This window comes from Stegostoma tigrinum, chromosome 14, assembly GCF_030684315.1.
Source record: "Stegostoma tigrinum isolate sSteTig4 chromosome 14, sSteTig4.hap1, whole genome shotgun sequence".
NCBI lineage: Eukaryota > Metazoa > Chordata > Chondrichthyes > Orectolobiformes > Stegostomatidae > Stegostoma > Stegostoma tigrinum.
Window position 1 is genome coordinate 43,112,413 of NC_081367.1, and position 13,096 is coordinate 43,125,508.

Sequence of the window (13,096 nt, forward strand, 5' to 3'; positions counted from 1 at the left end):
GAAGGACAAATTTGAAAGCAGAATACAGGGTTAACGGAAATATTCTTGGCAGTGTGGAGGAGCAGAGGGATCTTGGGGTTCTTGTCCGCAGTATCCTGAAAGTTGCCACCCAGGTGGATAGGGTTGTTAAGAAAGCACATGGTGTGTTATCTTTCATTAATAGAGGGAATGAGTTCAAGAGTCGTGAAGTTATGCTCCAGCTATACAAAAGCCTGGTTTGGCCACATCTAGAGTATTGTGTCCAGTTCTGATTGCCTCATTACAGGAAAGATGTGGAAGCATTGGAAAAGGTGCACAGGAGATTTAGCAGGATGTTGCCTGGAATGGAGGGAAGGTCTTACGAGAAAAGGTTGAGAGAGATAGGGCTTTTCTCTTCAGAACGATGAGTGATGAGAGGTGACTTGATAGAGGTATACAAAATGATCAAAGGTATAGATAGTGGACAGCCAGAGATTTTTTCCTAGGGTGGAGATAGGTATTACAAGGGAGCATAGTTTTAAAGTAAACGGAGGTCAATATAGGGCAGACATTATAGGTAGGTTCTTTATTCAGAGAGTGGTCGGGGTGTGGAATGCATTGCCGAAGAGGTTAGTGGAGTCGGCCTCATTAGAGGCATTTAAGCAGCTATTAGATAGACACATGGATGATAGTATAATGTAGGGTTGGAGGTTTGATAGAACTTAGGATTGGTGTAAAAGTTCAGCACAACATTGTGGGCCAAAGGGCCTGTACTGTGCTGTACTGTTCTATGTTCTTTATACCTACAAATGAAGTGCCAATCTGGTGAATCTATAAAACAAAACTACTTGCATGCCAAACAGCATGATCAACAAGTGATAAATAGAGTTAAGCAACCTACCAGCAGATCAAATTTAAAGTTCTGCAGTCTTGCCACATCCAGTCATGAACAGTTGTGGACAATGAAACAAACCACCGGAGGAGCAAGTGTCACATATATCCCTATTTCAACGATGGGAAAGCCCAGTAACATACAAGATAACACTGAAGCATTTGCAAAAATCTTCTGTCAGATGTGCCGAGTAGATGATCCATCTAGGTCTCCTCCAACATCCAAGATATCAGTCTTCAGTAATTCAATTCACTCCACATGACATCAAGAAATGGTTGGAGACACTGGATTCTGCAAAGGCTATGAGCCCTAACAACATTTTGGTAATAGTGCTCAAGACTTGTTGTCCAGAATTGGCACACCCCTAGCCAAGCTGTTCCAGCACAGTTGCAACATTGGCATCTAACCAACAAATGTGGAAAATTGTCCAGATACATGTCCCATGCACAAAAAGCATGATAAATACAACCCAGCCAATTTGGGCTCATCAGTCTTGCCTCAATCATCAGTAGAGTGAAGTTGCTTGGCAATCACTCACTAACAAGTACGATTGTGCACCAAAGAAATGTTTATTGTTCATGTTTAATGTTCATTGCTCACGGGTTCGAAGGGTGCTTCTGAGAGCAATCCTGGAGCCAAATCTCTGACCACAAATTTGGCAGGTGTTTCCGGGAGGTGTAACTGGTCCTTGACCTTGAGATTGGTAGTATCCCTTTAACTGGTTTCTTTTCTGTACTTTCTCTTGCTGATGGGTATTCTTAAAGAATTACATCCCTTCACATAGCAGCTTCTCCCAAGTCAACTTCTCCTGAACGAGCATCTTCCATATATTAATATCTATGCTGCATTTCTTGAGAGAAGCCTTCAATAAGTCTCTGAATTGCTTCCATTGTCCTCTTCACAGTCAAGCACCTTGGACAAGCTGGACAAATATGATCTGCTTTGGTAGTCGGAACTAAGGCAATTGGGGCATGTTGTCAGCCCAGTGGAGTTGGTTTAAGACGATCATGGCCTTGATGCTAATGCTGTTAGCTGCTTCAAGGTTGTTGTTAGTTTATCGGTCTTCCCAGCTGATGCAGAGACTCTGTCTCAGATGGCTTTGATGGTACTTCTTAAGCTCCTTGAGGTGGCATCTACAGGCAGTCTAGATTTGGAGCCATATAGAAGAGTTGGAAGAATGATAGGCTGACAACCAGGTTCTTTGTATTGGCACGGACGTCATGTCGAAGACTCTCATCTGAAGGCTGCGCTCACAGATTCAATGTGTTGTTCAATCTCTGCATCAATGTCAGCTTTAGAGGGGAGGTAGCTTCCCAAGTAAGAGAAATGTACTGTGCTTGAGACGATTTACAAGTGAAGGAAGGTGTCAAGACTATCAAGCAGCACCTACTCAGCAATAACTTGAGCTATAAAGCCCAGTTTGGGTTCCGCCAGGGTCACTCAGCTCCTGACCTCATTACAGCCTTGATTCAAACATGGACAAAAGAGCTGAATTTCGGAGATGTGTGAGAACGACTGCCCTTGATATCAAGGTTGCATTTGACTGAGTACGATGTAAGGAGCCCTGGCAAAATTAGACTTGTTGGGAATCAGAAGGCAAACTCTTCCCTGGTTGGAGTCATACCTAGCACACAGAAAGACTGTTGTGATTTTAGAAGGTCAGTCATCTCAGCTCCAGGACATCTCTGCAGGTGCTCCCTATTGTTCTAGGCCCAGCCATCTTCAGCTGTTTCATCAATGATCTTCCCTCCATAATAAGGTCATAAATGGGGATGTTCACTAACGATTGTGCAATGTTCAGCACCTTTCATGACTCCTGAGATACTGAAGCAGTTCATGTTCATATGCAACACTGTCTAGACAATCTTCAGGCTTCGGTTGAAAAGTGGCAAATAGCACGAGTGCCATTAATCTCCAATAAGGGATTACGTAACTACTGCCTCTTGAAATTCAATACCATCACTGAATCCCACTCTATTAGTATATTCACAGTTACCATTGATCAGAGATTCAACTGGACTATCCATATAAATACAGTCACTTAACAAGCCGGTCAGAGGCAAGTACTCACCTGACTCGCCAGAGTCTGTCCACCATCTACAAGGCACAAGTCAGGAGTGTGATGGAATACTCCCTACTTGCCTAGATAGGTGCAGCACCAACAGCACCCAAGAAGCTTAATGCCATCCAGTAAGAAACCTACTTGGTTGTTTATGGATATGGTGCCAGTCAGTTACTCCACCACCAATGCTCAGGAGCAGCAGTGCCTGCTATCTACAAGATGCACTGCAGATATTTAAAAATCCCAGAGAGCACCTTCCAAACTCATGACCACTTCCATCTAGAAGGACAAGGACAGTAGATAGATGGGAACACCACCACCTACAAGTTCTGCTCCAAGCCACTCACTGTCCTGACATGAAAATATTTCTATTTTTTTCCCTGTTACTAGGTCAAAATCCTGGAATACCCTCCATAATGTTATTGGGGGCATGCCTATCCAACTGGACTTCAGTGGTTCAAGGCGGCTTAAATGTCATCACCCCGAATCTCATGGGCAACCAGGGCTTAACAATAAATGTTGGCTCAGTGACACTCACATCCCACCAGTGGAAAAAAAAAGTCTCCTCAAAAAAACTAAAATTCAGTTAAAATCCTAAACTAGCTTTTGACAGAACATGTTCATACTTTCCATATAATAGCTACCACATGGATAATTTTAACTGTTATCAGTATAAAAATAGGTTATTTGCACTATTTAATACCTTCCCCAAAGGCAGTTTGGAAATGTAAATCATGCCAACCTTAAGTTTAGGGTATGGAAGCTCATGAACCATCTTCCCCACCACCCTGCTACCAATTCAAAGCAATTAATGTCCATTTATAGGCATTATCTCACTGCCTTTGGCATTCAACGTGCAACAGAAAGGCATCATCACAGGGGAACCAGAGGAGCAAAACCAATAGTTTGCTTGCAGCACCATGAATAAATCCCTCAATATTAAACATTCAGTTTCTGATTGAAGGACTTGGTGATAAACACCACAACCCTATCCCTGCTCCCAAAGTCCACGTCCAAACTCCCTCTCACCAACCTGCGAGCTGGGTACCAGGTTGATGCTGGGCCTTTAGTGGGTTCAGTTCCACCACTGCTCCAACTGATACAGCCTCCAGGAAACATCTACCAGGCTTTGAGGGCAGTAGTTTTGGATGGATAATATTTCCACCCCCAGCGTATTTGATTCTGTCCACTCTGTCCATTCAAATGCTTGATAAGTAAGGGTCTCTAGATAAGACAACAGGCAGGACCCCAGTCAACTGGATTAAATTCTGCCTTCACGCAAGCACCTAAATGCTATTAAGAATTTCCAAATGTTCGGAACAGGCACTGGTAGGTTTGGGGTGACGAGAAAAAAAATATATTTTTCACTTTATATCTGAAACTTACCTTCCACTTCTCTTTAGGCAGGAGCTTTACCACCACTATGTCACCGTTCAAGGCTCTGTTTCGGGAAATGATACCATTGATAAAAATGTCTCTGTTTCCATCCTGAAAGCAACAATTTTAAAGGAATTAATAATAAAAAGCTATAAAATCAAGATAATGTCAAAGAACATTAGATTAGCATTAAAGAAGTAGGATGCACAGAAATGGTATCAAGTTATACAGAGGTAAATGATGTATGGCTATAACCACTATGAAGTTTGTGGACTCTGCAGTCAGTTGACAATGTACATCTGTGTACACTTGATTTAAATTGGCCAGTCTTGTCAGGACTTTTCCCAAAATCTGTACCAGCATCATGCCATAAAAAACAACAGGCACCCCAAATCATGTTCAACAAACAACAGAATTATCCAAGTTGGTGGAATAGAGACAATTTTAGACAAAGAAGGGAGAACACTAACCAATGAGAGTAATTCACCATTCTCTCTCATTTTCTCAGTCATCACAACCAATTAAGAAATACAATATATCTATATCAAGAACTGTAAGCGATCCTGGACGGCAGTTGGTTTGAACCACTCATTGGTTCCTTGATATCCTGAAAAAGGCATGAAACTTGTTCCAAGTAGTTGCTTTAAACCATAGAAAATTAAACCAATTGGAATGAACTTTAGCCTGCTTTGCCGTTTCTGATCAATCAGGAAGTAACACAAGCAAGACAGAATTACCAATGCTCACATTCACTGGGAGGATGAAACATAAAATCACAACTTCTGGCTGAAGATGATGATTTTGCAGTAGTGCTAAGGCCAGTGTCCCCATTATCCATATGAAGACAGAATTAATTCTATTATGGGAAAACTTTGTTTCATATCTACACAGAATAATTCTGCCATGATACAATACATATATGCCCATAAAACTGCTTCATAAAACCAATGCTTCAATAACTCAGCCAACAGTTATTCCCTGCCCCAATTGCTCCGGAGAAGGTTGTGATGAGTTGCCTTCTTGTACTGTTGTAGTCCATTTAGTATTCGTGCATCTACAATGTCGTCAGGGCAGGAGTTTTAAAATTTTGACTCCAAACCAGTGAAGTAACAGCGATTATATTTCCCATTCATTAACCTGACATGGAAATAATCCTATGGCATTTTACTAAGAAAGTGTAAGAGATGTAATACTTGCTCATTACATGTTACTTGTTTAAATTATCGCTTTCAAGTTAGACATAATTCAATGTATTTCTTTCAAGTTAGTATACTGCTATGTAGTTTTCTGAATTTTTTTATTCTTTCATGGGATGTGGGCATCACTAGCAAATCCAGCAATTGTTGCTAATCCCCAACTGCTCTTGAACTGCCTGTTAAGCAGTTTAGCCTGTTAAGCAATTTCAGAGGACAGTGAAGAATCAAGCACATTGTTCAGAGTCTCAGGATCATACGTAGGCCAGACCAGGTAAAGATGGCATATTTCCATGCTGAAAGGAATTAGTGAACCAGTGGGTTTTTACAACATTCATTACCGACACCATTATTGACTCGCTTTATAATGTCAGAATTGTTATTATTTGAATTTAAATTCCACCAGGTGCCATGGTGAAATTTGAACCCAAGACCCCATAGCATCAGTTTGGGCCTCTGGATTACTAACTCAGGAACATTTCGACCACGCCACCAACTCCCCACTATGGTGGAGACACCAACTATAGATTGGGTGACACCTTTGCACGAAGTCTCTAGTCAGTCCACAAGCCATATCATAAGCATTCTGTCAATTAGCATGTTAATTCTCCTTACTGCTCCCACTATGATGTTTCTGCCCTTGACTGCTAATGCATTCCAATTATATTCAACCTAAGCTTCAAGAACAACAACAAAAACAGAAGTTGCTGGAAAAACTCAACAGATTTGGCAGCATCTGCTAAGCAAAATCAGAGTTAACATTTCGGGTCTGATGACCCTTCCTCAGAACTGTTGGTAGCTAGGAAAATGTCGGTTTATACGCCGCAGATGGGGGTGAAGGGGGTAAGGAGTAAACAATAGATGGGGATTGAGCCCAAACAGACAGAAGAGCAGTTGGATGACAAAGGAGTACATAGTGAGGCTAAGCACCAGCTCTCAGATACCTCCTCCTATCTTCCCCTCGATCATGACCCCACCATGGCACATCAGGGCATTGGATAAACTACAGTCACTGACCTCATTTCATTGGGTGATCTCCCCTCAGTTGCCTCCAAGCTGACAATCCCCCAGTTACACACAGTTTGCATCTACCTCCTTCCCAAAATCCACAAACAGGACTGCCCAGCAGACCCATTGTTTCAGCCTGCTCCTTCCCACAGTACTCATATCTTCCTATCTTGACTCAGTCTTTTCTCTCCTAGTCCACTCCCTGTCCACTTTAATCTGCTTTTCCTCTAACGTTTTACACCAGTTTCAGAATTTCCAGTTTGCAGGCTCCAGCTGCTTCCTATTTACCATGGGCATGCAATCCCTTTACACCAGGAGGGTCTCGGGGCTCTTGATTTTTCCTGAAGCGGAAGCCTGAACCATCCCCACCCATCACCACACTCCACTTGGCCAAGCTCATCTTCACCCTCAACAACTCTAAACTCCTCTCATTTTTTCGGGTCAGAGGGGTGGCCATGGATACCCTCATGGGCTCCAGTTATGCCTGCTTCTTCATGGGGTACATGGAACATTCCTTGTTCCAGTCCTATTCTGGCCGCCAACCACAATTCTTTCGATCATCGGTGCTGCTTTCCTGTCTCATTTGGATTTGAAAAAGTTCATCAATTTCGCTTCCAATTTCCATTCTGCCCTCACTTTCAGTTGGTCTATCTCTGGCTCCTCCCTTCTTTTCCTCAACATCTGTTTCCATTTCTGGGGCCAGGTTGGCCACCAATATCCACTATAAACCCAATGACTCTCACCGTGATCTGGACAATATGTCCTCGCACCCAGCTTCCTGTCAAGGCGCCATTCCATTTTCCCAGTTTCTCAGTCTCCATTGCATATGTTCTGATGAGGCCCACTTCGAACAATGGAGCCTCCGAAATATCCACCTTCTTCCTTATACAAGGATTCTCCAGCACCATTGTTAATAGGGCTCTCAACTGGGTCTGAACCAACTCCTGCATCTCTGCCCTCAACCCGTCTCGTCCCTCCCACAACAGTGATAGGGCTCCTTTATCCATATCCAGAAGATCAACAGCTGCCATTTCTGCCACCTCCAACAAGATGACACCACCAGACACACATTCCCCTCCCTTGTCTGTCTTCCATAGGGACCGTTCCCTCTGGTGCCTCCTAGTCCACTCTTCCTTCACTCCTAGCACCCTCCCACAGCCCCACGGCACCTTCCGCTGCAACCAATATAGGTATAACACCTGCCCATTTACCTCCTCTCTCCTCAGCATCCAAGGCCCAAACATACCTTCCAGTGAAGCAGAATCCAGTCTGCTGCATTCACCGCTCGCAATGTGCTCTCCTCTACATTGGGGAATTGAAGCGTAGACTGTTTGACCGCTTCACAGCACTTCTACGTTCTGCTCACAGAAAAACCCTGGAGCTCCCAGTTGCCTGCCATTTTAACACACCATTCTGTTCCCTGGCCAACATCTCTGTCTCAGGCATGCTGCCGTGTTCCAGCAAAGCTCAACACAAGCTAGAAGAACAACACCTCATTTTCCACTGGGGGACCCTGCAGCCCTCCAGACTCAATATCCCATGTCCTGGCAGCCACCTCACACACCAGGCCTTATTATGATATAGTCTGCCATTACACACTGACTATTGTTAGCCACTAACAGTTTCCATTAACCACTCCTTTGTCAGTCCAACTATTCTTCTCTCTCTTTGGGCTCTATTCCCACCTATTGTTTACTCCTTAACCCCTCCCCGCATCCTATCCACTGCTGAGAAACCAAGATTTTCCTAGTTACAATCAATGCTGAGGAAGGATCACTGGACCCGAAACGTTAACTCAGATTTCTCTTCACAGATGCTGCCAGGCCTGCTGAGCTTTTTTTAGCAACTTCTGTTTTTGTTTCTGATTTACAGCATCCACAGTTCTTTCAGTCTTCATGAACAACACCCCATCTTCCGAAGTGATGTCTACAGCTTGCTGAACTCAACAATTTTAGATCGTCATCTCTAGTTTCTTTTTTTCCTCTGGCTTCGTTTCTACTGCATCCTTCTTTCTTCCTTCATTCTGCATTTAGACTGCTGCTGTCCAGTCATTCACAGCTTATCTGCTCACATCTTTGTGTCTTTTCTTTACCCATTGCCACAAAACTTTTTTGCCATTTAAATCTCTTCTGCCTTTTATCCAATCACAAACCTTCCCTTTGCTCCTCCTCCACCTCCTTTTTCATTTCTTCAAATGCCATGACATTTCTCTTTTCCACATATTCTGATGAAGAGTCAGTATAAGCCTGGAACAAAAGCACTGTTTCTTACCAAATGGGCTATCAAATCTGCTAAGAACGTCCAGCATTTGCTGCAGGCAATGTGCACATAAAGCCATATTTAAAGTGATAAACGGCCGTACATTGAGAAATGTGAGCCACTCAACATATATGTAAGCAAGTACTTAAAATTAAAATGATTTACTGGTTTCATAGAAATGTGTGGAATATGTCTAGTGATTGCAGCAAATATTGTAGAAGGCAATCCGTAGCTAATTGTGCAGAATTTTTGTTGCTGCTCTGCCTTATTTGGCAAGCATTGTGTAGTGAAATTACAGAACAGCATCATTCGTGCAACACCAGAAAGTAAACCAAAATTTACCTCAACGTCTTATGTAAAAATACACCACAACAGAGAAAGTATTTAACACACCATTTCTGAAACAATAGACTGCACTAAACTGTACTGGTCTACAAGAGGAAGGGAGAACTGTGCCAAAATTAGCTTTTACTTGTCTTTACTTACAGGAGAAGGAATAAAAGCCTCCTGGTAATTTTTCGGATTTATTCTCAGTGGACCCTGTAAATGCCAATAGAAAAAGTGATGATTTTAATTTTACAAACCATTGCATTTGGAATAATTTATCTAACATTGACTGCTTCACATAATTTTTTTCATTTTAACGTTAACCAATAACTCAGCATGTATGACAATTATAATTTTTAAACAATCTATAAAAGCATATGAAGAGTGTACAAAAGTTGGAAATTAAAAAATTGGTTGTATTAAATGGTTACCAAAATAACACTTTCTTTCCACTGGATTGGCTCAACATTACAACAGTGACTACATTTCATCAGTTACAAAGCACATAGTAATGGTCTTGAGATCATGTAAAGCATAATATAAATGCAGAAGATAATGTAGTCTATAATAATATATACTTTGGTTAATTATTTTCTAACAAAGAAAGGCTCTCCAACAAACCAAAGAGCAGCTCTTGAAAGGTTTCTTTTTATTCATTCATGAGATGTGGGCATGGCTGTTGGGCCAGCATTTACTTCAAATCCTATTGCCCTTCAGAAGATGATGGTGAGCTGCCTTCTTGAACTGCAATCTATTTGGTGTAGGACATCTACAATGCCCTTAAGAAGGGAGTTCCAGGATTTTGGCCCAATGGCTCTGATGGAACAGTAATAGATTTCAGAATTAAGAGTGGCTTGGGTGGGAACTTGCAGGTGTTGGCGCTCCCATGTATTTGCCGCCCTCACCCTTTAAGATGGTAGTGGTCATCGGTTGAAAAGGTGCAGTCCAAGCAGACTTGGTGAGTTATTGAGGTATATCTTGGATATGGTACACATGGCGTTGGTGGAGGAGTGTGTGAATGCTTGTGAATGTGGTGCCAATCAAATGGAAAGCTGTGTCTTGGATGGTATCAAGTTTCTTGAATACTATTGCAGCTACACTCATTCAGGAAAATGGAGAGTATTCCATCACATTCTTGGCTTGTGCACTGTAGAGAGTAGACAGGCTTTTGGGAGTCAAGAAGTGAATTACTTTGAGCAGGATTATGAGTTTTTAAACCTACTGATCTCATGCAATCATCAAGACCATAAGGCATAGCTGCAGAAGTAGGCCATTCAGTCCCTCAAGACTGCTCTGCAATTTATCATGGTTAAATTAATAATCTTCAACTCTACTTTTTTTGCTTTTGCCTCATATCTCTTTATTTCCTTACTGATTAAAAATGTCTCTCTCAGCCTCGAATATTCTTAACGATCCAGCCTCACCAGCTCTCTGCAGTAAAGGGTTCCACAGATTCACTGCCCTCTACGAGAAGGAATTTCTTCTCATTCCTATCCTAAATGAGTGACTCGTTACTAAGATTATGCCTCTAATCCTGAACTCATCCACATGGGGAAACAGTCAGTATAAGTCCAAGCTACTAGACATCATAACAGAATCCATCCATACCTTGAATCAATCTAGTGAGTCTTCCCTTTCTTTTCAAATACACAACACTGCCTGCCTACTAGAAGATCTCTTCATGTATTCTCAAAGTAAATAAGAGTTAACTTATCCTTCATGACTTTATAGTTCCCTTTACTCAGTTTTAAGACGAGTTTCAGAATGAACAATATAACATGCTACAGGCACCAAACCCCACCTCTTCCTCCGTTATATTGATGACTGTATCGGCGCCGCCTCTTGCTCCCCAGAGGAGCTCGAACAGTTCATCCACTTCAACAACACCTTCCACCCCAACCTCAAGTTCACCTGGGCCATCTCCAACACATCCCTCACCTTCCTGGACCTCTCAGTCTCCATCTCAGGCAACCAGCTTGTAACTGATGTCCATTTCAAGCCCACCAACTCCCACAGCTACCTAGAATACACCTCCTCCCACCCACTCTCCTGCAAAAATTCCATCCCCTATTCCCAATTACTCCGCCTCCGCCCCCAAGATGAGGCATTCCACTCCCAGATGTCCAAGTTCTTCAAGGACCGCAACTTGCCCCCCACAGTGGTCGAAAACGCCCTTGACCGCGTCTCCCACATTTCCCGCAACACATCCCTCACACCCCGCCCCCACCACAACCGCCCAAAGAGGATCCCCCTCGTTCTCACACACCACCCAACCAACCTCCGGATACAACGCATCATCCTCCAACACTTCCGCCATCTACAATCCGACCCCACCACCCAAGACATTTTTCCATCCCCACCCTTGTCTGCCTTCCGGAGAGACCACTCTCTCCGTGACTCCCTTGTTCGCTCCACACTGCTCTCCAACCCCACCACACCCGGCACCTTCCCCTGCAACCACAGGAAGTGCTACACCTCCTCTCTCACCCCCATCCCAGGCCCCAAGATGACGTTCCACATTAAGCAAAGGTTCACCTGCACATCTGCCAATGTGGTACACTGTATCCATTGTACCCGGTGTGGCTTCCTCTACATTGGGGAAACCAAGCGGAGGCTTGGGGACCGCTTTGCAGAACACCTCCGCTCGGTTCACAATAAACAACTGCACCTCCCAGTCGCGAACCATTTTAACTCCCCCTCCCATTCTTTAGATGAGATGTCCATCATGGGCCTCCTGCAGTGCCACAATGATGCCACCCGCAGGTTGCAGGAACAGCAACTCATATTCCACTTGGGAACCCTGCAGCCCAATGGTATCAATGTGGACTTCACCAGCTTCAAAATCTCCCCTTCCCCCACCGCATCCCAAAACCAGCCCAGCCTGTCTCTGCCTCCCTAACCTGTTCTTCCTCTCACCCATCCCTTCCTCCCACCTCAAGCCGCACCTCCATTTCCGACCTACTAACCTCATCCCACCTCCTTGACCTGTCCGTCTTCCCTGGACTGACCTCTTCCCTCCCTACTTCCCCACCTATACTCTCCTCTCCACCTATTTCTTTTCTCTCCATCTTCGGTCCGCCTCCCCCTCTCTCCCTATTTATTCCAGAACCCTCACCCCATCCCCCTCTCTGAAGAAGGGTCTAGGCCCGAAACGTCAGCTTTTGTGCTCCCGAGATGCTGCTTGGCCTGCTGTGTTCATTCAGCTTCACACTTTATTATATTGAATTATAGTCACTGTTTTACAAAACTCCATTGCTACCAGTTTGTTAATTAGTCCTTTCTCATTACATAAATATTAAATCTAAAGTAGCACAATCTAGAGCCAGGAATTCACACTTCACAACATTAGCAGTCATTTTGCAGTATGCAGTTTCAGCAAATTGGCAAATCCATTTATGTCTGCCTGCTCTTGGTGTGCTCATTCATAACCCTCCCTGAACCAGCAATGGTCCTCTGGCTTAATGGCAATGACAGCAGAAGTTCTGCTGAGACTTGAGGTTACATAAGGCAGTACAATGTAATTCTGTTGCTGCTAATTGCCCACAGATATGTTTTGAAACTATTCTACTTAACACAGTGGTAATGTCTCATAACACAACAGAGGGTGAATTCATTATAAGGACGAGAATGTGTTGTTTCCATGAGCTGCAGGTTTAGCACATTATCAGGATAAAGAGATCAATCAGTTGGACTGTCAAGGAGAATTTCTTCACTTTCCTTCATCTTCAAAGATGTGAATCTTTGGAAGCCTTTAATCCAGAGTGTTCTGGATACTATTACTGCATAAATTTAGACTGATATAGACCAATTTTGGGGAATTAGGGGTGTAGGCAACCAAGATTTAGCTAAAGATGATGATCAGCCATAATCATATTGATTGGCCATTTGAGCCGCCGATTTCTTATATTATGCTAGTTTGCGCTAAATAAAAACAGTAGTCTATTACTTTGTCTCATGTACCAAAATTCAATTCCAGTTGAAGACTAATTGGACTAAAGTTTTAACAAAGATTTGTAGCTC

General features: G+C 43.2%; 1 protein-coding gene across 2 annotated transcripts in view; it reads right to left on the bottom strand.

The window, feature by feature from the left end:
* The window catches only part of dis3l2 (DIS3 like 3'-5' exoribonuclease 2), a 296,352-nt gene that overhangs the window by 242,543 nt on the left and 40,713 nt on the right, over positions 1–13,096 (bottom strand). For both annotated transcript variants that reach the window (XM_059651106.1, XM_059651107.1), the window contains 2 exons: positions 9,236–9,289; positions 4,299–4,400 (listed from right to left, as the gene is read on the bottom strand). In XM_059651106.1, the coding sequence (XP_059507089.1) occupies positions 4,299–4,400; positions 9,236–9,289 (156 nt within the window). The remainder of the gene's footprint in view (positions 1–4,298; positions 4,401–9,235; positions 9,290–13,096) is intronic.